Below are 23717 nucleotides of genomic sequence, written 5' to 3' on the forward strand. Positions count from 1 at the left end.
TCAGCCTATCAAGCACCTTTAATCCAAGTAACAGTGTGCCTACCAGCAAATGTCTTGAGACTGCCAACTGGTTTTCCATAGTTATTGAATAATAAGATAAGTCATATCAGTCATCTTCTCAGAGATTTGGGAGTGGAGAAGCACAGAACTCTGAGGCTGGTTCTCTATTTAATGGGCAATTTTGTATGTGGGGGGGGATATGTTGAACCTAAATCCAAGAATTCAATGTTGTTTTCTTTTCCCCTCCCTCAGGTCATGGAGCTTCTGGTTCACCTGAATAAACGTATCAAAAGTCGTCCAAAAATCCAACTTCCAGTAGAGACTTTACTAGTTCAATATCAAGATCCTGCTGCAGTTTCCTTTGTCACAGTAAGTATCAGTCTTCCAGAAATATTAGCTAACTGCTTGTGAAATGCTGAAGTGTATACATGCTTGCAAGGTCAGGGCCTTAAATTGTGGACATGTTTGTCAGTGGACATGAGAGCAGAATGTCCATGTGTTTTCAGTATCAGGGTTTAAATAGATGAGACAGAGTAGGAAAGACACAATATTGTCCTCTATTTTATGTGTCTGGAAGTTTAATAAATTTGGTATGTTTTTAAAGAATGTATAAACCCCCCCCTTCCCCCCCAAAAAAATCTCACCTAACCATTTTATGAAACTAGCAGAGATAATTGAACTGTTGTACATAGATTGTAAATATTCATATCAATTTCTTGGAATGTTAGAAAAGGCCTGTCTTCCCTCTCCTCACTCTGCTGCCAACCCAGTGCATGTTATTAATGGAAAATGTCACCACAGGAGCAGAGGTGGAAATGTTCAGACTCTTAAATTGTCATTAAATAGAATTAGCTTCAGCTGGAGTGCTCGAAGTAACTGATCATCCAAATCGGGAGCTAAGAACAGGAAACGTATGTGCTTATATGCTTGTTTTTCACTATAATGACGTGTAGGCTTAATGACATTTTTACAAATGCCATCTCTTAAAAAAAAAAAATCTGTTTATATTTCAGTAGTGAATATTTGTGTTAAACATGACCATTCAGTTCAGAATGCCCTTTAACTTCAGAATGGCTAATTTTGAAAATTTTATCTCTCTGACATGATTGTTCATGCAAGTTGGAGAGGTATTTTAACTATTTCAAAAGATCTATAGTAATTTAGCATTACCATGGTTAATTCAATAGATTGCAGTAATATAGGTCCAAAATAGATATTTCCATTGGACAGCAAGTGATGTGTAATAGGGCCTTAAAACACTTCTTGTATATCTGGCTAAATTTTCAGTCATGTTTTATTGATCCTAGTTCTGTGTTTTGGCACATCTTGTTCAGGATTCAAAATCCTGTTCTTGCAAACCAGCAAATGTATTGACCCGCAGAACATGAGTGCTTTCTCTCAATTACCTTGCTGTTATACTTGAACTGTGACTTGGAGAGATCATGTTTGGGTACTTGAGGTAAAGTCCCTGAGTTCAGTCTTTAGCGACTTGGTTGAGGCTGCCAAGCCTGCCAGTGGTAGCAGTAGTTTTGCTATGTGAACACCTGTGCAATGTGAACTGAATTGACCCTCACATACTACTTTAACCATGCAATGGAACAGTCAGCAAATTGCCATCACATTGTGAATCTGAGATAGATTTGATCCACCACCTTAGCTGTGAAAAGAATGATCCCCTGTACTCTCCTGTCCCATGACCCATTTGTAGTTTTTAACTAGAACAATCAGCCAATACTGCAAAGAGCCTCTTGCCTATACTGCTTACCAGCATGTCTGTCCAGTAATTCTTGTTCACTCTTTCAGAAACAGGAGGCTGAGAGACTCATAACTGGGAATTCCTTGCTCATGCAAAACTCCCATTTAAGTTAGCCATGAGTAAGGAAAGCAGTTCTTGAACTTATTCTGAGTAGGTGTTGTTGAGCTTGGCAGTGGAAACTGTCACTGGTGGTGATAACATGGTCTTTCAGAATCTAATTTGCTACATGCGGCTAATTCATAAACTTACCAAACAGAAATAGTTTGCAAAAGAATCACAATTTTAATATTATGCATATTGATTTCTTTTATCCTTGCAGAATTTTACTATAATTTATGTGAAGATGGGTTATCCTCGTTTACCTGTGGAAAAGCAATGTGAATTGGCTCCTACCCTGCTCACTGCAATGGAAGGGAAACCTCAACCACAACAAGACAGGTATTGTTTCTTAAGCTAGGTATAAAGGCTCTTTAAGTCATTACAGCTAAATAAAGTCCAGTTTTCTGGAGGGTCATGTGATTACCTAGTGTGCAAATCTTTCTAGGTAATAGATATCACAGTCCAGCTTTTACTGCTTGACCACTAGTTAACACACATTTTGTGTGTTAGTCTCATACAATCGAACACTGATGAGCATCTCCAGATGGGTCTGGAATAAAAACGCACCTAATTTTTCTGTAAGCAGCTGGTGTAAGCAGAGTCGGGTTCCCAATTTGAAGGGGTCTGATTTAGGAAGTGCTATACACCAACCTCAGTGAATTGGGCCCCATTAAAGTTCCACCCAAGATAGGTCACTCAGCAGTGGAGGTGTCTGAAATCCCTAGTCACAGAGTAACAAATAGGCACACATGGAAGCTGTGGTATGCCAAGCATTTCTGTAAATCTCACCCCTCATCCATGAGTCTGATTCTCGTTTACACTGAAGCTGTTACACTGTTTTGTCAGTAGAACAGAGCCTTAAAACTAGTAGAAATTGCACCTTTCTTCTCTTGAACATTCCTTTTCACTACTAGAATGGTATCAGTTGGTCTTATTGTAAATGAGAATCATGGGCTGGAGTAAAATCCTGGTGCCTAAACACCCTCTGATTTCACTTGAGCCAGTGATTTACCCCAGGTTTCTAAATGGAATCCTCTGGTTTCTGAGACCTCTTAGAGAACTGTCTCTATTCTGTCTGCATGTGTACTTACTAAGTTTGGCTCTGAGGTACCATTTTAATTGGACTAGAAGGATGCTCACCCCTTTGCTGTCGCCCTGTATTTTTAGTGAGAAATAATGTTTTGCACAAGACCCTCCTCGACTTAGTCTTAATTTCTGAAGTGTGTGTATGCATGTGGCTTTTTTCCATGTAAGTACAAAGTAGTAATATTTCTAAGTATGTTGACATGAATAATGAACTTATTTCCTTGGATTTTGTTAAAACCAATTCCGAATTTGTTGAGCGCCTCCATCAGTGGGGCATAGTGGGTATCAAAAAGCTGCCAGACTATGAAAATATGGAAAGAGTAAAAGAGATTTTTAAAATTGAAGGATCTTGCAAAATCTGTTATACAGTTTATTTGCTTAATGTTAAGAATCAAAGTATGTTGTTTGTAAATAGTTGCAGTAAATATAATTGTTTTTCAGCCTAATGCATCTTCTAATACCAACCCTTTTTCACATGAAATATCCTGTTGAACCACTGAAAGCAGCTTCCCCATTTAATCTTGCTGAAAAACCAAAGACTGTACAGCTGCTTTTGGACTTTATGTTGGATGTTCTCCTTATGCCTTATGGGTAAGTAAGGGGAAATTTCACCTTAACTGTGCAGTGCTCAGAGTTCTTTGTATATGATATGTTTCTAAGTGCACCCAAGAAGACGTTTTAAAAGCACGCCCCTTTATCTCCTGATCCAAATGGTCAGGCCCTGATTCAGCACAAGGTACCTAATATAAGCATGTGAGTAATACCATCCCTATTCAGCAAAACATTTGAGTATGTGCTTTAACGTTTTATTGAATCTGGGCCTTGGAAAACACCCAGTGAGTTCTACTGGGTTCACAACCAAGCCCTTACACGTGATTTTTTTTTATAAGCGCAAAAGTTTTTAAATCGACTAAACATCAATCTGTATATAACTCCCCCTGCCTCTCTCCTTTCTGAGCTCAGTCTTGCAGTCTTGAGCACCCTCAATTTCCCTTCAGTGTTACTGCACACTTAAATCTCACATTTCAAGGGATTGGTGCGTTAGTGACAAGGGAGATGGTGTAATCTTGATTAATGGCTTGTACTGGTGTGAGCATCAAATTAAAGAGCAAGTTTATGGGCAGTAATTATTTACAGTGTAGTTGGGATTTATTGATCCCTACTTGTCTCCTTTCTCTATGTGCAAATATTTCATACACCACTTCCCATTGTCTAGTTTGTGTGTTTGGCAAATATTTATTGTTCAGGAAGCATTCATTTCTAAGGAAATTATTGTAAAAGCAAGCCTTTTGCTCTTTCTTTTTATGAGAGTCACTGAATGTCAAGGCAAAGTCACCTAAATGAGTTAGGAGAGAAAATCCTTTTATGTTTCAGTAAGAGTCATGTTCCTAATGCACTGTGTTGTTTTTGAAAATCCCATCCAAAGAGATCTGGCCAAAATTTTCAGAGTTTTTTGGATGTCTCACTTAAGGCAACTGAAAGACAGAGTTTCTTAACCTAAGATGCCCTATTTGTGATACTCTGTACTTCTGTTAGAACTGGATTTGCTGAGCTGAGGATTGAATCTGAACTCTCAGCCCAATAGTCTGTTGCATAGCTGCACGATATTTGTCTCCTTAAATTTTAGTGTGGGCTAGCTTCTGGAAGATTCTGGTTCACAGAAAGGCTTAAAATTACAACATCCAAATAGATGTTTAATCTCTGTCTGCACTGGAAAACACTTTAGGCTGGGGGGCAAACATTTATCTGCACTGCTGAGAATGTTTGTTGCCTCTGTGGCCCTCATGCTGATTGTGTAGATTCTAGAACATGGTGTAGATTCTAGAACATGGTTTGTCAAACTCCTTGGGCATGGGGCCAACTACATATATGGATTTTTCCCTAAGAGAAGAAACGTATAGGCCCCAGTTAATTTTGGAATACAGTATTTGGCCAGGACTTGCAGTGGGTCTCAGGCTCACTGATATAAATTGTAGAACTGCCTGAAACAGCTGTGTTTCGTTTCAGTTTTGGATTTGGCTGTTTTGGAGGATAGTGATAGTGATTCGTTTTGGTGTTTTGGATCACTGTTCTGTTTCGATTCCATCAAATCTGTTTCGAAGTTTTGATGCTGATTCGGATCAGTCGGGGAGAGGCAGGCTGCCCGGCTGCAGGTTTTCCCATGGCTCCTTCAGTTGTGCCTGCCTCTCCCCAGGTGGGAGGAGCTATGGGAGAGGCCCCTATGCTGTCCTACCCATCCCCATCCCCTGCCTGGCCTCAGCCTCCCAGCACTAAAAAAAAAAACAACAAACCCTGCATTCACCTGCTCTGGCAGCAGTGATCAGGGCCTCTAAGGGCTCGTGGCAGAGCCCCCTCATGCAGTGGGGGACAGAGGGAATAGCTCCCCCAGCCTGACAGCTGTGCAGCATCTGCCCCATGGTGCGGGTTCAGTGCAACTCGGCAGGGTGCCGCACGCTGTCTGGGAGCTGGGGTGGATCCAGCAGTTAGCCGGAGCCTGGCACCACTTAGCCTGTGGCCCCAGCCTCCAGACAGTGCCCAGTGCCCTGCCAGGGCGCGCTGCACCTGCGCAATGGGGCAGCTGCCGCATGGGTGCCAGGCAATCCTTGCTGCCCCACACTGCCCCGTGCTGCGTGGGGGGGCTTTGCTATGAGCCCTCAGAGGCCCTGATCACTGTTGCTGCAGCTGGTGAGTGCGGGGCTTTTTGTTTGTTTGTTTGTTTTTTAAGTGCCGGGAAGCTGGGGCCGGGCAGGGCAGCTATGGGGGCTTCTCCGATGGCTCCTCTGGCTGTGGCTGCTTCTGCCCCAGTGGGGGAAGCTGAGGGAGAATCCTCCATGGCTGCCCCGCCTGGCCCCAGCCTCCCGGCACCTTAAAAGGAGGGCTGTGGGGCTGTGCCAGACTCTTCTGGAGGAGTGCCTCCGAAACATCCAAAACATTTCGGATGGTTCCCTTTTGTTTTGGAGATGTTTTGGGGCCTTCCATTTAGTTTCAGATTTGGTGTTTCGGGCACCGAGATGGGCCAAAACACCTCCAAAACAAAACAACTGCTGAAATTTCGCACAGCCCTAGTAAAAAGTGATATTCTGCTGTGTTAAAGATGGTATTATGAATGATTAAAACAAAATTGAAAGTTGTGCAGAGTTATATTTATTTGACTTACTCCATTTCCTCATTATAAACACCCCACTTCATTTGACAGGCTGGTTTTATAAATCTAGTCAAGTTCCTTTCTTTCCCTTTAGATATGTATTGAATGAATCCCAGAGTCGGCAAAATGTGCCATCAGCACAGGGCTCTTCATCAAGTAGCACTGGAAGTTCTGGGATCCCTCAACCTCCTCCAGGGATGAGCTTTTATGCAGCCAAACGGGTAATTGGAGATAGCCCATGGACACCTGAACAGCTGGAACAGGTACTGCAAATTGCTTAACCAGTACAGAAGTATAACATTTCAGTTACACTAAAATGACTTAAGGGTAGCCGAGCCGCCTATGTTATAGTGAAAGCAAGGGTGGAAGAAAATGCAGAATTGGTTTTAAAAAAGATGTCTTACCCAGATGGTATATAAAGAACATTATCTGAGATCTTCTTATCATTGTCTACATGCATTTTACTTCCAAAGATGCACTTGATAATTGTGAAGTTTTTAAAATAAGTAATGGGGCAGGGCTATAGTGCTGCAATTGTTGTTCTGTCAACAATTTTCAGAATTTGCTGGAAAACATTCAACTAAATCCTATCTTTGCCCAAGTGTCTTGGTCTTAGAGGAAACTTGAGCAACTTTAATACAGGTTTCTTAGGCTAAAAACAGATGTTGTCTTTGTACCTCCATAAAAAAAAATGATGGCAACACAGAGCCCAAACAAAGAGTCTTCCATGCCCTTTGCTGTGCCACAAATGTCCAAAATAATGACTACAACAATAGGTAGTATAAATTTGTGCCACATTTTTGTGGTAGACATCTGTTTGCTTTATGGTGGGAGAGCACAGACAGTCCAGAGTTACCTGTACTCTAACACCCTTGGCAGGCACTCCTGGGGCTTGAGGTGCCTGATCCTGTGCATGCTATGAATTCCCTTGCAGGGGTATTCCTGGGGTCAACAAGATTGGCCCCTGAAGCCCCAGAAGCACCTGCCTGGGTTCCCCTGCTTGCAGAGGTGTGCCCTGGGAATTCTTGGGTGTGTGTATTACACTGCTGTGCCCTGACTTGTGCACTTCCTGAAAAACCCAGGGGCGCTTTTGGGTTCCCCCATTTGCCCCAAGTCAGTTGCCTCAGTTGTAGTTGTCCTGCAGAATCAGGCCCCTAAAGCCTCTGGAGCAACAGGGGACCAACTCTATGGATCAACAGGTGAGGTCTTTGTTGCCCAGTGAAGCAGATCAGCTGTACCAGGACACATCCCAAAGTTTGCTTATAGCCTTTGAGACCTGGAAAGATGAACTTCCAAGAGGGGTGTGTATCCTGAGGAGGTAGAAGTTGTTTTAATTTTTTCTTTACAAAAAATCTCAGCTGTAAATCTTGACATTTATAGAGCGTGTATCTTCTGGTTCATAATTTTACTATTATCTTCTATGTTGCTGAGCAGTGTAAACTGGGGATAGTCAAGTTCATTGAAGCTGAGCAGGTACCTGAGCTTGAAGCTGTTATACACCTGGTTGTAGCTTCCAGTGACACACGACACAGTGTTGCAACTGCAGCGGACCTTGAACTGAAAAGCAAGCAAAGGTAATGGCTTAGTTTTAGAAAATCTGCCACTGGTATTATTAGTATTAATAGTCGCAATTAATGTAGTAGGCCAAAAATATTATACTCCAGCAGTGGACTGTAAACTCCGTTCTGGAAAACTTTGTAGTTGTTGTCTTAGGTTAGTTCACTCTAAAACCTTTAGGGTGTATCTACATGGCATGGTGCCATGTCATGGAGGGATAACTCCTAGCTCTAAGAGCAGACTAAGGGTAGAGCTGGCTAAGGTACCAGAAGCAGTACTGCTGCATTAGCTTGGTACTCCACCTGGGTGCATGGGCCTGGGTGGAGCGCTTTGCTAATGACATTATAATTTAGTTTGGTGCCAGAACTAGATGGAGTTTCTCTGCTCACCATTGCATTGTGCCATGGAGATGTACTCTTAGCAGCACAGTTTAGAATTCTGCAGGCTGTGGTAGCTTGAATTATCAAATAGGAAGGCCATGCTATTTGACAGCTGGTGGGATAAATCCACATTTTCTGTTGCTTCAGTATCTTGCTGGACAGCAGCATCAGCAACTTTCATGTTTAACCCTGGTACCCTCCACAGTGACTGACTATCTCCTACCCAACTAATGTCATCTGGAAATGATACCCCTGGAAGGAGCATCTGTGATTCAGCATTAGCCTAATGATAATTGCTGCTGGTGCTGTTTGCTGAGTCACTTGCTGCGCAAAGACTGTACGCCTCCCTCATAGGAGGCAGCCTGGCTTTCAGGCAGCATTATGATTGAGGTGTACAGAAATAGACAGACTTCATTATTACTGGAGTTGGATAGGCAGGCTTGGCTGAATTCTATACTTGTGAAATTGCAGCTATGTTAATGCTGGTTTGAGTTAATCATACCAGAAATACATGATGTGAAGTCTCCGCACAGCTTTGTCAGTGCACCTCAGCTGTTGGCCAGGATGATTATTTTTGATTAATTAAAGTAATCTGGTTGCAGAAATTACTCCATGCAGTAAGGTCTGGTTAAATTGTCTCCTTGTGGTGGTATAGTGTTACTTAGGAACTCATTCTGCATAGAGCAGTTGTTTGAACAAATCCTGTTATGTATGCAGTTACTAGATGTCCCTCATGTTGTATGCAGAATTCTGTCATCTGCATGCTTAGGAACACTCCCAGGCCTTTTTTTCGCTTGTTTGGCTGCTGACAGTGCCATTCAAAGGACAATGTAAGACGGAGTCAGAAAACTATGGCCCACAGGCCCAGATCCAGCCCACCAAAAATTTAATTTGACTTGCAAAGCCTGGATGTTGGCAGCATTTCAGCGGTGAGGCATTTCAGTGGAGTTTCTGCAGTGGTCAGTGGTGGGTAGGTCACATGCATGTCAGCACTAATTTGGTGCTGGGGAGAAGCAACGGCCGTGGAAGCCGAGTCAGAAACATTAGCGCGACTTGGACCAAGTTGCATTATTTCAGCCCACTACTCTTAAAAAGTTTGCCAACCCCAAATATAAGATATTAAGGTGAATGGTCCTCCATCATTGATTCAAACCCAGCTCAGGTCTGTAGTGAAAAAAGTTGTCTTGATCAGCTGTTGGTCTGGTTGTCCATGTGAAATTGTATTTAGATTTAAAACCATTTCCCCTCTTAGACAGCCTAATATTGTTAAAATCAGTTGACGGGCTCATTAGTCATCTCATCTAATACCCCCCAAAATGGCCTTGGATCTAAAAGGACCCTCTTTCTATAGGTAGGTATAATGGAAGGGCAGAGTGGGGAAGCTTATGCAGCCTGATGCCCATGCAGTGTCTGTGCTGTTGTTACACTGAAGTCTGTGTTTGCCCAGAACAATCACTCGGGCATCTTTTCACCGTCACTGATTTTACGTACACCACTTTGGTGCCTGGATGTGAGGATTGGCTTGTATTTAATAGAGATGCACCAATATATCAGTTGTACATCAGGTCGACACCTATAAAAGGAAAATTAAGATTATCAGTTATTGGCTTTTTTTGGCTGGTGTAGCCAATTAATGTCACTAATAAATACAGTATACCTTCTAGCTGGGGCCCCCAAATGCTGCATGCATGTGGCCAGGAATGCAACTGGGCAGCATGGAGAGAAGCACCCTGCGTCTGTGGAGGGGAAGGGGTGTGGGGGGGGGACAAATTGAGGCCCCCATGGCGAGGGAGGGAGTGGGGCAGGGGCTGGGGGTACTGACTGGCCAGGGCGGTGTTTAGGACCAGGGGCAGGGAGCAGGACTGAGCTGCGGGCAGTGTGTCCAGGGGGCGGCTTCCCGCTGCTGCGTGCACCTCCCCGGGGAGGCATGTGGGGGCATGTGCTCCCTCAGGTTTGTGCGCGGGGCAGATGCGGGCTGCCGACTCTGGGCTTGGGGCTCTCTACTCTACTGCCTTTCCCTAAGGAGTCCCATGCCAGCCGCATGTCCCCTGCCCGCCCAGCAGCAGTGGGGGCAGCAAGTTCTGCCTCCTGATGCTGGGTGGATGGGGTGTGCGACCAACACAGGGCTGCTAAGGGAAAGGTAGTAGAGCAGAGAGCCCCGAGCCCACAGCGGGCAGCCTGCATCCACCCACCCAGCTCCGCTCCAGTTAAGTGTCTCCACACTTTTTAAAAATGGTGGCTGCAACGCTTGAGCCGAAGCTCATTTGACAAGCTTTATTTTAAGTGCCTCCTCCACCATCATTTCTGAGTGCTGGGATGCTGATCCCCTGGACAAGCTGCCCACGGCTCTGTCCCGCTCCCTGCCCTGGTCCCAGGTCCCATTCACTATCCTGGCAGCACCCCCAGTTCCAGCCTCTCCCTCCCTCACTGTGGGGGCCTCAATCTGCACCCCCAACGCTCCTTCACTCTCCCATGCCCCTTCTCCTGTACAGACTTACCTGCAGGGAGCTGCTCTCCACATTGCTTGGTTGCATTCCTATAAATTGGTTATTGGATTAGTATCACCTGATATGGCTGGTTAATAATCGGCTATTAGTATCGGCCAAGAAAATCTTTATCATTGTACCCCTAGTATTTGATGTTAATGCTTTGTTAGATGACTACAAGTTGTGTTGAGAACATGACAGAATGTAGTGCAAAATGTGTACACACACACACGCACAACTTTTTTTTTAAATTTAAAGCTGTAATTTTTAACACGTTGCTTTAAAATTCTTTAGCTTAATTGACTGGAATAATCCCACCATCATCAACAAAATGTACAAAGTGTATCTTGGGGATATTCCACTGAAGACCAAGGAGGTAAGTCTTGTTTGCAGAGATGTACTGTTGCTTAAGGTTCTTATTGAGGCTCTTATTTTATTTGCCTAAGTCTATTTGTCAGGAAAAGTACCATCAAAGCCATTCTGTATCATACCATTAAGGACTACTTTGCAGATCCACCATTCTATCAAGAGGCCTTGAATGGCATTGAACAGATGAAGAACAATAAAGCATGTGGTCTTGATGGAATACCCACTAAAATGTGTAAACATTGTGGAAGAAAAGCTCTCTTACCAACTACATGCTGTTGTTCTGAAAATCTGGAAACATGATCAGATTTCCAGTGTCTTGAGAGATGCCAAAATTGTAACCACGTTCAGGAATGGAAATAGATTGGATTTCAGCAATAATCAGGGCATTGCACTCATGTCCAGAACTGGGAAGATCCTCACCTGCATTCTCCTCAACAGAGTCACTCTCCTCACTGTGGAGGTCCTACTCGAGTCCCAATGTGGCTTTTAGACCACTCGGGTACAGTAGACATGATCTTTGTTGCTAGATAGCTTCAGGAGAAGTGCTGTGAGCAACAGTGAGTTCAGTACATGGCCTTCATTGACCTGATTAAGGCCATTGATTCAATCAACAGAGAGACCCTGTGGAAGATCCTGATGAGATTTCGATACCTGCCAAAATCTGTTACCATCATCAGAGTTCATGACAACATGACAGCAACCATCCTAAGCAGTGGCTTGGAAATGACTCCATTAGAACTGGAGTCAAGTAAGGATTTGTGATTGCACAAAACATTTTCCATCTGTATTGCAGCTATTATTCATCTTATTGCTGATTAGACTTCTATCTGGACTGAGCATCCAGTTTTGCATAGCTGGGAATCTCTTTAACATCAACCTGCCACATTCCAAATCCAAGATATAACCAGTACCTTCATCACTGATTTTTTCAATATGCTAACGATTGCGTCATGTGCCCACTCAGTTGAAAAGCTCTAAGTCATTCTTGACTAGAAATGCTTGGACTCACTGTCAACTTCGCAAAAACCGAGATGCTTTACAAACCTTCCCCAAACCAACCAAACTGTTCCCTGCCATATTACAATTAGAGGGCAGTCCTTGGAGAATGTTGAGCATTTCCCTTACCTGGGTAGTCACCTTACTGAAGAAGTAAACATAGCTGACTATATTCAATGCTGAATAAAATTTCCCAGTGCTACCTTTAAACCTCTCTGAAATAGTGTTTTGATGGGATGTCCTGACATCAGGACCCAAACCAAACTTCTCATCTACCATCTGTGTCATCCCTACCTTGTTTGTATAGGTGTGAAACCTGGATGAGATGCTGGAAACACCTGAAAACCTTGGCATGTTACCATCAGTAATATCTTTGGAAAATCCTCCACATCAATTGAAAGGACAGAAAAACAACTGCCAGCTTTCTGGCTCAAGCAAACGCCACCAGCATGAAAGCCATGCTTATATAGCACCAGGTTTGTTGGACAGGACATGTCATAAGGATGCCTGACAACCAGCTTGCAAAACAAGTCCTGTGCTCCCAACTTATCAATGGTCGCTGCTCTAGCAGTGAACAAAAGAAGAGGTTCAAGGACAGTTTGAGAGCCAGTTTGAGGAAATGCAATATTAACATCAATACCTGGGCATCTGAAGCACTGAATCATCCCCAATGGCATTGTGATGTACAAGGCATTGATTGTTTCAAGTGAACTTGCCTCACTATGGAAGTGGATAGACGAGAGAGACAGAGGGAAAGAGCTGTGACCCAACATCACCAGGATTCGCTCCTTTCTTCTGGAACTATTTGCTATGTCTGCATTCGAACTTGCAGATCTTGGACTGGCATCTTAAGTCAATTCTGACCTTGTCAGTGACTTTCCTATTTATTTGAAGGCTGTCATCCTTGCATGAAGGGACTGCTACCACTGCCATTGATGTGTGTTCTCTCTCTCTCTCTCTCTCTCTCTCTCTCTCTCAAGTATGATGTTTAAAATTATTAACACTGGTTATTAACCAAATTAGTAGCAGCTGTGTTCAGAGATGTGTTCTATTAATCATAGAAAATGAGGGTTAGAAGGGATCTTAGGAGGTCATCTAGTCCAACCCCCTGCTCAAGGCAGGACCAGCCCCAACTAGATCGTCTTGGCCAAGGCTTTATCTAGCTGGGTCTTAAAAACCTCCAAGGATGGAGAGTCCACAGTCTCTCTGGGTAACCTGTTCCAGTGCTTCATCACCCTCCTAGTGAAATTTTTTTTCCCTAATTAATATCCAACCTAAACTTCCTTTGCTTCAGCTTGAGACCACTGTTCCTTGTTCTGTCATCTGCCACCACTGAGAACAGTTAAGCTCCATCCTCTTTGTAACCCCCCTTCAGGGAGTTGAAGGCTGCTATTAAATCCCCCCTCAGTCTTTTCTTCTGTAGGCTATATAAACCCAGCTCCCTCAGCCTCTCCTCAGAAGTCATGTGCCCCAGTCCTCTAACCATTTTTGTTGTCCTCTGCAGGACTCTCTCTTATTTAAATATCCATATTCTTTCTGTAATAGGGGGCCCAAAACACATGTTGTTTCTTAAACATGTCTGTTACTTGACAGGGAGCTGTTCTGAAACCAGAACTGAAACGAGAACCAGTCAGCACCCGGGTTAAATTAAAGATCGTTCCTCATCTTCTGCGTTCCAGGCAAGCTGCAGAAACATTTCCAGCTAATATTCAGGTACTGTCTTTGCTCTAAAGCCACTATTTATAACCCATGCACCATTGCCGTATTTACTTTAATCCAAGACAAGGTTGAATGGTGGGGGAGGAAATGAATGGAGGAATTAAAAACCCTCATCTTGGATTTGAATGCTGACCCAGGGCAGGCAGTTGCTACAGCTCTGGCCCCAGAGCTGGAAGCACTGTCTGCCCCAAGCCAGGGCAGGGGCAGCTCCTGCTGGAGGGAGAGTGCTGGGGAGACTGTGTAGTGTGGGAGTGTGGCAGAGCTGCTAAGGTTCCAGCTCTAGCCCTGACCCACGTCTGAGGCTGTAGCCACTGCCTGCTTAAGGCCGAGGCAAGCGCTGCTGGTGTTGCTGATGCTTGGCCAGGTCAGAGCCAGATCTAGTGTATGCTCTGTGCCCCTGGCCTGAGCTGGACTAGAGCCACTATATGGGATAAGTGGCCTGGGAAGAAAGGAAGGCCAAGTGGCTGAGGCAGAGGAACAAGCGCTGGGGTGATGGGGGCACATGATGTGGGGGGTGGACACTGGCGAGGAGCAAGTGGATGGTGGGGGAGGGCAGACAGGGCAAGAGGTGCAGGTCTCCTTTCCCCTCTGCAGTGGTGGAGGGGATAAATTTAAGATGATCTTCCAATAATTACCATATTTATTTAAATATAAGACAAGGCTTTCCCTCAGCCAGCATGAGGAAGAAAGCTCCTCATCTTACATTCAGATACGAGGAAACCTCATTAAATACATTGTCAATCATTAAACTTCTGCCAAAAGCAGCGTGGGCTCAGTAATGGAAACACATGGCCCATTTTGGGCTAAAATACCTCACTCCCACAGTTGAGCTGTGTCTTTCTTTCCCATTTCCAATGATTCCTGTTTCTTCACCAGCCTTAAAGTATCTGGCAAACATTACCAAACGGGGCTCCAGACAGTTCACCCAGAATCTCTCTGTTGCCCCCTTTCAGCCTATTGCATATGGTTAGTGTGTCTCCAGCCTCCGTGAAGTAGAGCTGGACCAGGTTGCCCTGCACCTCATCTGCATATAAATCTTTAGAGTACCGTTTCCCAACCTTTTTCACTCTGTGGTACACTTACATGGCCTCCCACAGCACACCGACCAGGGTGGGGGGCGTGAATGAGCAGCCAAATGCCATAGAGCAGGGGGGTGGTTTGGGTGGCAAATGACTGAATGCCGCAAACTGGCACGGTGGGGGTAGCGAGTGGCAGGAAGCGGATGGCGCAGTGTTTGAATCACTGGCTGGAGCCACCCCCCCTGTCTGTCTGTCTGCAGCAGCAGCAGGCGGGGGGTGTGGCTCTAGCCCTAAATGCCACGGCACACCAGTTGGGAAATGCTGCTAGAACTCGTGACAAGAACACTTCATTCCAGTCATGAGTGAGGGGCTGACTAGCACATGGATGCTTGGTGGGGGCTATCTGGTGTATGCACACATACTGAGCAGTCCTGAGCTTTGGGGTCACCATGGCTTGAAACACTGTTGACTATGGTGGGGCCCAGGCCAATGAACTATATAGTAAATCATGAGCCTTTTGGCTTTGGACTAATATTATGCATAGCTTGTACTGTATATAAGTAGGTACTATAAGTAGGTACAAAAGTGCTGCTTAAGTATGTTTGTGGAGTACCTGTGCTAAAACTTGCAGCAGTCTTTTTTTTTTTTTTTTTAAAGTAAAATGCATTAATTCTGGATGAACTAAATCTGTGGGTACTCAAAATAATTTACTTATGTGCAAATTATTACAAGCATGTTTTTATTTAAAAGTCAGTTTTTTTTAATTTGCCCTTCATTTCCATGTGCTCAGGAGGAGCAGGGCCTGACAGCATGGGGTGGGAGGGTTCTGCAGCAGGAAGAAGTTGGAGGTACAGAGGGCAGGGTGGCTACTTGACCTCTTCCCCCACCCCCTCCCCAATTTGGTTTCTCAGCCATAGCAGTGGGGGTGGGAATTTAAGGCATACTTCCAATAATTAGATTCTATGCCTGGAAAATTATAATAAATTAATACATTTTCTATATATAGAATCTTATTATTGGGTGGTCATGTTACATTCAGTGTTATCTTATATTTGAGTAAATATGGTAGATTCTGTCTGTGGTAGTCTTAACTTTGAAGTCATCTTGTATGCGGGTAAATGTGGCGTGATACAATTCCTTCAAGGCTTCAGTAAGAGTTGGAACTTAAATTACTGATTAACAATGCTTAGAGAAGGAAGGGTGACCAAATAATATTTAAAAATTAAATGTTCACTGTATCTGATCTTCTCTTCTTTTCTGCCAGGTGGTGTATGATGGACTCTTTGGTGCAAATACAAATGCAAAACTGAGAACTCTGTCCTTGCAGTTTGTGCATCATATTTGTATAATGTAAGTCGTTTAGGTGGTTTATGGCAATAAGGGCATTATTATTTCAAACTTCTGGCACAGACACAGTTTTGCTTGGTATATACGAAAGGACAAAGGATATGGGCCTGTAACAATCTTTTTCCAAGATTAATTTGAGAAAATGCAGTATTTTATACTTTTTTTTACCTGTTGAGCAGCAATTCCAGCAGAACAGAAGGGATGTGAGAATGTGGGCCATTTACATAACACAGTTGTAGAGACTCTGAGTTTCTGGCAGTGGAGTTTATAAGAGGTGCAAAATATACATTAACACAATTGTGTTTCCTTTTGTTTTCTTTTGTTTTTTTTATTCCAGTTGTCCAGAAAGTAAAATAAAACCACTTGGCCCAATGCTTTTAAACGGTCTTACAAAACTGATCAACGAATACAAAGAGGTGAGTTGAAAGGTTGCTGTAGAGTCATGCTTACTTTGACTAGTAGAAGCTGACAAAGAGTTGTAGAAGAGGCATATCAGTTCAAATCATACTTTGCATGTCTGTTTATAAAGATTTTTTTTTTAATTTGGCTGCACCCCCATTGAGAGCCATTGTTGTGCTGCCTCAGCTTACATCAGTAGTTCTCAATCAGGGCGATGCTGCGAGCAATGCTGCAGCCAGGTAGAACTGTCTCACTCCGGTGTTTTTTGGGAGAAGCATGCTGGACCAGGAAGGGCTTTATCAAAAATGGGGGGCTCCTGCCTGCTCATTCCACAGACCTTCCTGGTCTGGCTGTGCATGAGGCACTCGGGGCAGTCTCACCCAGTTGCAACAGTGGCACCCTTGAAAAGCTTTTGCGGCACCCTGATTGAGAACCATTGTTTTAGAGACTAACTGCTTCAGAGAGTCATAAGCTTTCATAAATGACAGCCTCTTTCATTCAGAGTTGTTTTAAGGCCCAGATTTTTAATCTCAGAGAATTTTTGCATTTGAGTGGAGAGGATAAGAAGAGCCAAAAAAAAAAAGAAAAAGGCAGGGGGCAGAGGAATGAGGAGAATGGGAGGAACTGGGGAAAAACAAACCCCTTGTGCAGACTGGCCTAGTGACTTCAGTGGGGTACTCGAATGAGATCTACTGATCTGAGTTGGTGTTAGCAGGTTTGGGTCTCACAAAAGTGCATTCAGGAAGAGCGATACCACTGCAGTGAATTAAGACACCATATTTTTTCGTATAGAACTGCCCCAGAGTATAATATACACCTTTTTTTTTTTTTTAAAAGCAGAACGAAGAAAAGATCTTTGAAGTAAGTAACTGAGTAGCAGCAGATAGAGAGCCAAGCCTGCTCATTGTTCTGCTCCTTGTGGATCACTGCAGATTTTCATGAACCATATTTACCCAAATCTAGGGCGACCCTGAATTTAAGAGGACCCACCAATAATTATTCTATACATGGAACATTTATGAATTTGTTATAATTTTCCATGTATGAAATCTAATTATTGGAGGATCATCTTAAATTCATCGTCTCTACTACTGCATCAGGAAAAGCAGTGGTGGGTTCCAGGCAGTGGGGGAGGCAGTGAGGTCTGGTAGGACAAGTGGGGGGCAGGCAGTAAAGGGAGAGGCAGTTGCGGGGGGGTGTAGAAAGTTTGTCCCTTGCCACCTGTTCCCCTTCATGCTCCCCCCCCCCCCCCCATACCTGCCTCTCCTCAGTGTTGGGCCGTGCCTCCCCTCTTAATTTCCCCCTCAGGTCACTTCTGCTCCCCTGCAGTCTGTGGTCCCTGCCCCCTCTTTCCCTATCACTCCCTTCCCCTGCAGTCTCTCCCCCTATCCCCCTTGCCCCTCCCTTCCAGCTACAAGCCAGGCTGGGGCTGTGTTCTGTGCCCCAGTCTGGAGCAGGAATGGAGCCTTTTGGTGCCAGAGCAAGGATAAGCAGTAGGATGAGGAGGGCAGAGGAGTTGGAGGCTGTGGGGGGCGGGGGAGAGCCCAAGGCTGAGGTGAGGGCAGAAGGTTCATGGGAGGAAGATGGGGTGAAGAGAATGGTAGGGAGAGGAAGGTAGGGGCCCAGGCTTTGTGAGGGAAGAGGTAGGGGGTGCAGAGGCAGGAAGGAAGCAGACGGCAGCTGGAGCTCTGGCCCCAACATGGGTTTGGGCCTGGAGCCACAGCAGCTCCCTCCCCCCGTCTCCCCAGCCTGTCCCCTCATACTCGATTCCATGGGGCTTTTTCTCTCCCCAACCATTTAACATGGGGAAGAGGGACTTAGCTGATATCAAGGAAATATGGTATTTTCCGCCTATAATGCACACTTCAATTTCCAGCTGCTGGGGGCGTTTTTTGGGTGGGGAAGCTATGTGTTTGTATGCAAGAAAATGCAGCAACCATTATCCTGGGGATCCTGAAACTGATGGATTACAAATTCTGGCTGATTTTGAAAGTGATACCTGGGATCAGCAGAAGGTTTCTGCCACTTGCATACTGTTTCACAGAGCTGCCAAATCCCATCAGCTTTTTCTCCCTTGAAAAATACAGAGGGGCCAGAGAGCTGGGCTTTTTTGTCGCTGCTTATAATTTTCTGTTTCTGCAGGAAGAATAAAATCCATCTGTTCTTCAGTTGCAAGGTGCTTTGCTCTAGGATTTGATTATTTTGTTTTCATGGGGTCCCTGAAACCCTATTTAAGAGCCTTGGGGATAGGCTATAAAGTACAAGCGTAATAATAAAGGGATAGATGTGACTGCATGTCATCTCTCTCATGGCTCTTTCTGCTGATTTGACTCTGTTGTTTTTTATAATTCAAGGACCCCAAACTGCTGTCAATGGCATATTCAGCTGTTGGAAAACTCTCCAGGTAACTGAAGCACATTTTAAGTAATGGGATGTCAGATAACTTTTCCAAAGCAATTTTGTTAATTTGTCAGCATGAAAGCTTCATGCCACATAGCAGTTTGTAGCTGACAACAGCATGTAGAAGCGTGTGATATCTCTAGAGGTGTAAAATGACGTATAGGGGCCTGATTGATAAGCTAGGAGTTACCAATGGTAGTTCAGGAAACCGTATGTGGAACTTCAAACAGTGTTCTGCTTTTGAGAGTGCCAGAAATAAATGCACAGCACGTGCCACTGCGCATGAAGGTCAGCAGGTCGTGTGTTCAGAAACTGATCTCCAAGCTGGCTATCAGATTGGCTTTCTCTATAGAACATTTTGATTTCTGAACCAGACTGAGAGAGTCTTAGTTAGAATAATTGCTTAGTTAGACAAATTGCTTGGTTGTGAAGACCAGGCTTCTTAGAGTGTGTGTGAAGGCTGAGGTAAGAAGTAAAGAGTGACATGCATAGCAGAGCACAGCTTTAGCTTCATTCTTGATTTTTAAATTAAAAAAAATATATACTTAAACCATGTGATTTCTGTTTCAGCCGAATGCCTCAGCTCTTTACGAAGGACATAGCTCTTGTGCAGCAGTTCTTTGAAGCTTTGTGCAAGGTAGGGGATAATTTGGGTCTGGGAAAAGGCTAATTTTTTAGATAGTATACTTTAATTTTTTGGGGATACACATCAGAGTAATGGAATTCTCTTGTTTCTTTATTACAGGAAGAGCCTGATACCAGACTTGCTATTCAGGAAGCCTTGTCTATGATGGTTGGTGCATATAGTAGTTTAGAAGGAGCACAGCGTACGCTTATGGAGGCTCTTGTGGCTTCATATCTAATAAAGGTATTATATTGGAGTCAAAATAATTTATCTTTTTTTTTTAAATGGCATATACTGATAGTATCTTGAACATTATTATGTTTTGTTAGAGACATTCTTGTCTCTCTCATAGTATGCATTGTTAGAGCTGCATAGAGGCCTTGTGTATAATGAAATGAAGCGCTTTAGAATGTTTAGTGACTCAAACCCCCACTTCTCCAAATCTCAGGCCTGGGTTTTTAGAATTGCTTCCATATATGCAGTTGCTGTGATTGGAGAGGTGCTGGTGTATGCATTGCCAGTGACTGTGTAAGTAACTATATATATTAGGCATGCAAATACAAGACCATTTTGCCCATGCATTCTAAAATTCTGGCCCTCAAGGCAAAGGCAATATCATTTTAAGATGAAAAACCTCTGGTCGTAAAACATATTTCTCCAGTCCTTGCACAGAGGATGGGATTTGTTGAACCATTAGTTCTTTTCATACCTGGCTACTCTGATCCTGTTTGCAGTTAGATTTTTTGTTTGTTTGTTTGTTTGTTTTGTCCTGCACTGTTTTACTCTTCTCAAAACTGCTTGTATGAAAATACTCAGATAAGAGGTTTTATGACAAATGTATATGAGTCCTAAAAGTGTGCGTGTGTGTGATTACACATATTTAATAATCCATGTTGAGATTAATGTTAGAAAAAAATGTGATATTTTGGGGTACCCCCCCATTTTTCTTTTTCAGGAAGAATCAGTTTAGGATAGTCAGAGACAATCCCAGCAGGGCCCGGAGCAAAGCAGCCTGCGTGGGGCCCCCCTCCCCGTCCCACGGCACACTTACACTGGGGAGTGAAAGTCCCAGCACACCGGATGTGGCGGGATGGGTGGTGGCCAGAACAAACAAAGAGTTGTCCAACCCACTGAGCAGGCGGATGACCTAAATTGCAGCTGTAGCCTCTCTGTCCGGCTCTGCGGGGCCCCCCCAAAGTGCAGGGCTGGGGCCAGTTGCCTCAGTTCGCACTCCCCCACCCCTCTGGGGACGGCCCTGGGGATAGTAGTCTTGATTTTTCTAAGTAATTGAGGCACAGTATTGTCCCAGATAAGGATACTGTTAAGGCTGATCACTATTGCATAAAAGAACTATAATTATATTAATTTAAATTCCCACTTCAGTGATACCTGTGTTTTATTTATTTTTTTTAAAGCCTGAAGTCCAAGTACGTCAGGTGGCTGTGAAATTTGCCAGCACAGTGTTTCCTCCAGATCACATCCCTTCCCGATACTTGCTCCTGCTGGCTGCTGGAGATCCGTAAGTTTCAGCAAGGGTCAACTTTCACATTTAGGCTGTAATAAAATAATTCAGTGCAGTGGCTTGGACATGGTGCCTATAGCATTAATGACAGTCTTGCAGAGTGGTACCTCTGACTTTAGTAGGGTTTTAGTGCTAAAAGGCAGCACAAGCAAGCTAAAGAGGAACAGGAGAAAAATAATCTTGTGTAGTTAACAGTGTAAAATGGCGGAAGGTGAGGTGAGGCATTGCTTTTAATTTAAGATGCACCGAAAGAGGAAAACCCAAACTGCTCACACTTTGATCTACTCAGCCAGCATGTAGCGAATCAGTTGCAGCTAGCATGTTTTTCATTGGACTGAATTAGTGCTGTTTCAGGAGCAGCTGCTTCACCTAAATGCTTAGTGATTAACGCTGGACATATGTTGGCAATGAATAAGAAACTCAAAATGATGAGGGGGAGGAGAGGAAGAGAAATAAAACAAAGCTTCTAGGACCGGGGAAGTAGGAAGTCCAACAGTTGAAGATGAATGGTGTAGCCTGGTGAAGAGGTGATAATGTTGGGTAGAACAAAGATGTAATGATAAGTAAATAAAGAAGGTTGATCACAATGGCATCTTCCTCCTAGAATCAAAATATTATTTAATATCTTCAGTTGTACCTTTACTTAGGAAAACCTCTTTCCCTAAAATCTCTTCCCTTTGCCCCCATCTTCCTGAACAATTCCCTCTTGTTCTTCATTAAGTGATGCTTATTCTAACCTGATGCATCAGTGGTTTCTGTTTCTCATTTTCCCTTTTGAAAGACGTGAAGAGGTGCATGGAGAAGCACAGCGTGTACTAAGAACATTCCCTGGGAAAAATGAAAAGGAAAGTGCTGGGAAACAGATGCCTTCATTCCCAGAAATGGTTCATTACATTCAGGACAAGGTACTGCCTTTCAGCTCTGGTGTTACACTAAGGCAGGATTTAGACTGCAGCTTTTACTATCTTACACATTAATGATTGCAGGGGTCTATCCCTTCAAGTATTATTAACTGAAATCTTAGTAAAGACCAAACTCTAACCCTTTTTTCACCATCAGTTAATTTTTTTAAAAATTCCTTTGGTTCCCATAATTTTATTACCTCACAAGGGATCTAGAGAGTCCTTCAGCCTAGATGGGGTCTGCATCAAAGTGTGAAAAATGAGAAATACTCCCCTTCGTACATGCACACACATTGTAACTCCTGACCTTGGAATCTAAGAGTGAGATGTAGTGTTTGGAGACTGGCATTCAGCTTGGTGCTCCAGGATGTCATCTACTGATTAATCTTGGGTATTTGCTTAACAGCCCTGTGATTCATTGGGGCCCAGATTTAGTGATGAGTTTGACCGACTTGATTTCAATGGGATTTAAGCATGCATTTAAAGTTAAACATAAAACATTTAAAGTTAAGCATTTTGCTAAGGCCAAACTTAGAGCCATGTTATACACTGATAAGCTAATACTTGAGTATCTTATTGGATCGTTATGAAGTGTAGAGCTGGTTGAAAGAATTCTGACAAATTTTTTCAGTTAAAAATGCCAATTTAGGGGAGGGCAATGCAAGCTCAGTTCACAAAACAAAATGCATGGGAACATGTTGATAAATTTCCACTTGAAACTAGGCAGATTTCTTGCCAGCTCTTCAATCTCCCCAGCCGATGGGCTTCCATGGGTCAGGAGCTTCTTGGACTCCCTGAGAGCTGGACATCCTAAAGAACTAGCTGGCCTGGGATTTGGAGAGCTCTTTCTTCCAGGCTTCTAGCTTGTCAGCAGCTCCTGGAGGGTGCAGGGGGCTGCAGAGCCACAGGTGTCAGACTATTGGCTCCCCCCCAGCTTGGGAGCGTTAGACCTGACGAATTTTCTTGGCATTTTGTTTTGATTTGAAGGCAAAATGTATAGTACAACAGTTGAAATTAAATAAAGCAACAAAGGTAGTAATGCAGTTAGTGGTTGCAGCAGAATTTCAAAGAAATAAGCCAGCTGCAGCATTTAAGTTTTCCACCTGTTTCTTTAGGCCTCTCACCGAATGAAAACACCTGCTAAATATATGACTGGAACTGCAGTCCTGCCTTTCAATCCTGCTACATTTGGGGAGGTAAATACCTGTCTTTACTTCACTAGCGACAAACTTGTCATGTGTTATTATTTAACTTACGGGAGAGCATGAGAAGGCAATGGTTATGGTGGGTTAGACCTGGGATTTGTGAGATCTCGGTTCACTTCTTGAATGAATTCTGTGGACTCTGCCAGTATCCTTAAAAAGGGAGATTCAGAGCAGGTTAGTAGCTCGTTAGCCTATCTATTTCAAGGGCTATTGTTTATGAAGAGGGCCTTACCCATGTCTTTGAAATACTCCTGCCATCCAAACCTCACAACTCCTTCCAACAGTGTTCCTAATGCACCTGTCTGCCCAAGATATTTTTCTCCCAACTTGATAGCAGATAGTTGGGCAGCAGATGTCAGTGATGAAGCTGGGACTCAGTGGTCCAAGTTCAGAGCTGGTGTGTAAGTCACTTGTTAGTAATTGTGTTTTGAGTGCAGTATGTGCCCAGCTGTTTGGAAAAAGATGCAGGTTGCCCCAGTTCAAATGCTTATTTGGATTTGACCTAGATAATCTGACTTATGAATAAACAGATCTACTGTTGTCAATATTGAGTTTGCACCTGCAGACTGATCTTTGTATTGCAAAAAGCAGTCCCAAAATGTATTTTAACAGATTATAGAGCATATTCAGTAATGTAGCATGGTTTTTTCCCTTAAACTTAGTTAAAAAGTGAACTGTATTGTATCAGTTGAGTTGTGCACAGCC

The 23717-nt window shown here is 43.6% G+C and overlaps 1 protein-coding gene across 4 annotated transcripts in view; it reads left to right on the forward strand.

Moving 5' to 3' along the window:
• Nucleotides 1-23717, forward strand: part of ECPAS (Ecm29 proteasome adaptor and scaffold) — a 90873-nt gene that overhangs the window by 25940 nt on the left and 41216 nt on the right. For 3 of the 4 annotated variants that reach the window (XM_019490725.2, XM_059724625.1, XM_019490726.2), the window contains exons 3-18: nucleotides 253-369; nucleotides 2076-2194; nucleotides 3383-3532; nucleotides 6181-6349; nucleotides 7521-7660; nucleotides 10804-10885; nucleotides 13468-13587; nucleotides 15877-15962; nucleotides 16297-16375; nucleotides 17199-17219; nucleotides 18713-18762; nucleotides 19329-19395; nucleotides 19504-19626; nucleotides 20799-20902; nucleotides 21687-21810; nucleotides 22923-23003. In XM_019490725.2, coding sequence (XP_019346270.1) covers nucleotides 253-369; nucleotides 2076-2194; nucleotides 3383-3532; nucleotides 6181-6349; nucleotides 7521-7660; nucleotides 10804-10885; nucleotides 13468-13587; nucleotides 15877-15962; nucleotides 16297-16375; nucleotides 17199-17219; nucleotides 18713-18762; nucleotides 19329-19395; nucleotides 19504-19626; nucleotides 20799-20902; nucleotides 21687-21810; nucleotides 22923-23003 — 1632 coding nt within the window. The remainder of the gene's footprint in view (nucleotides 1-252; nucleotides 370-2075; nucleotides 2195-3382; nucleotides 3533-6180; nucleotides 6350-7520; nucleotides 7661-10803; nucleotides 10886-13467; nucleotides 13588-15876; nucleotides 15963-16296; nucleotides 16376-17198; nucleotides 17220-18712; nucleotides 18763-19328; nucleotides 19396-19503; nucleotides 19627-20798; nucleotides 20903-21686; nucleotides 21811-22922; nucleotides 23004-23717) is intronic. The other variant, XM_059724626.1, reaches the window with a different exon arrangement.

The sequence above is a fragment of the Alligator mississippiensis genome, chromosome 3 (genome assembly GCF_030867095.1).
Source record: "Alligator mississippiensis isolate rAllMis1 chromosome 3, rAllMis1, whole genome shotgun sequence".
Lineage (NCBI taxonomy): Eukaryota > Metazoa > Chordata > Crocodylia > Alligatoridae > Alligator > Alligator mississippiensis.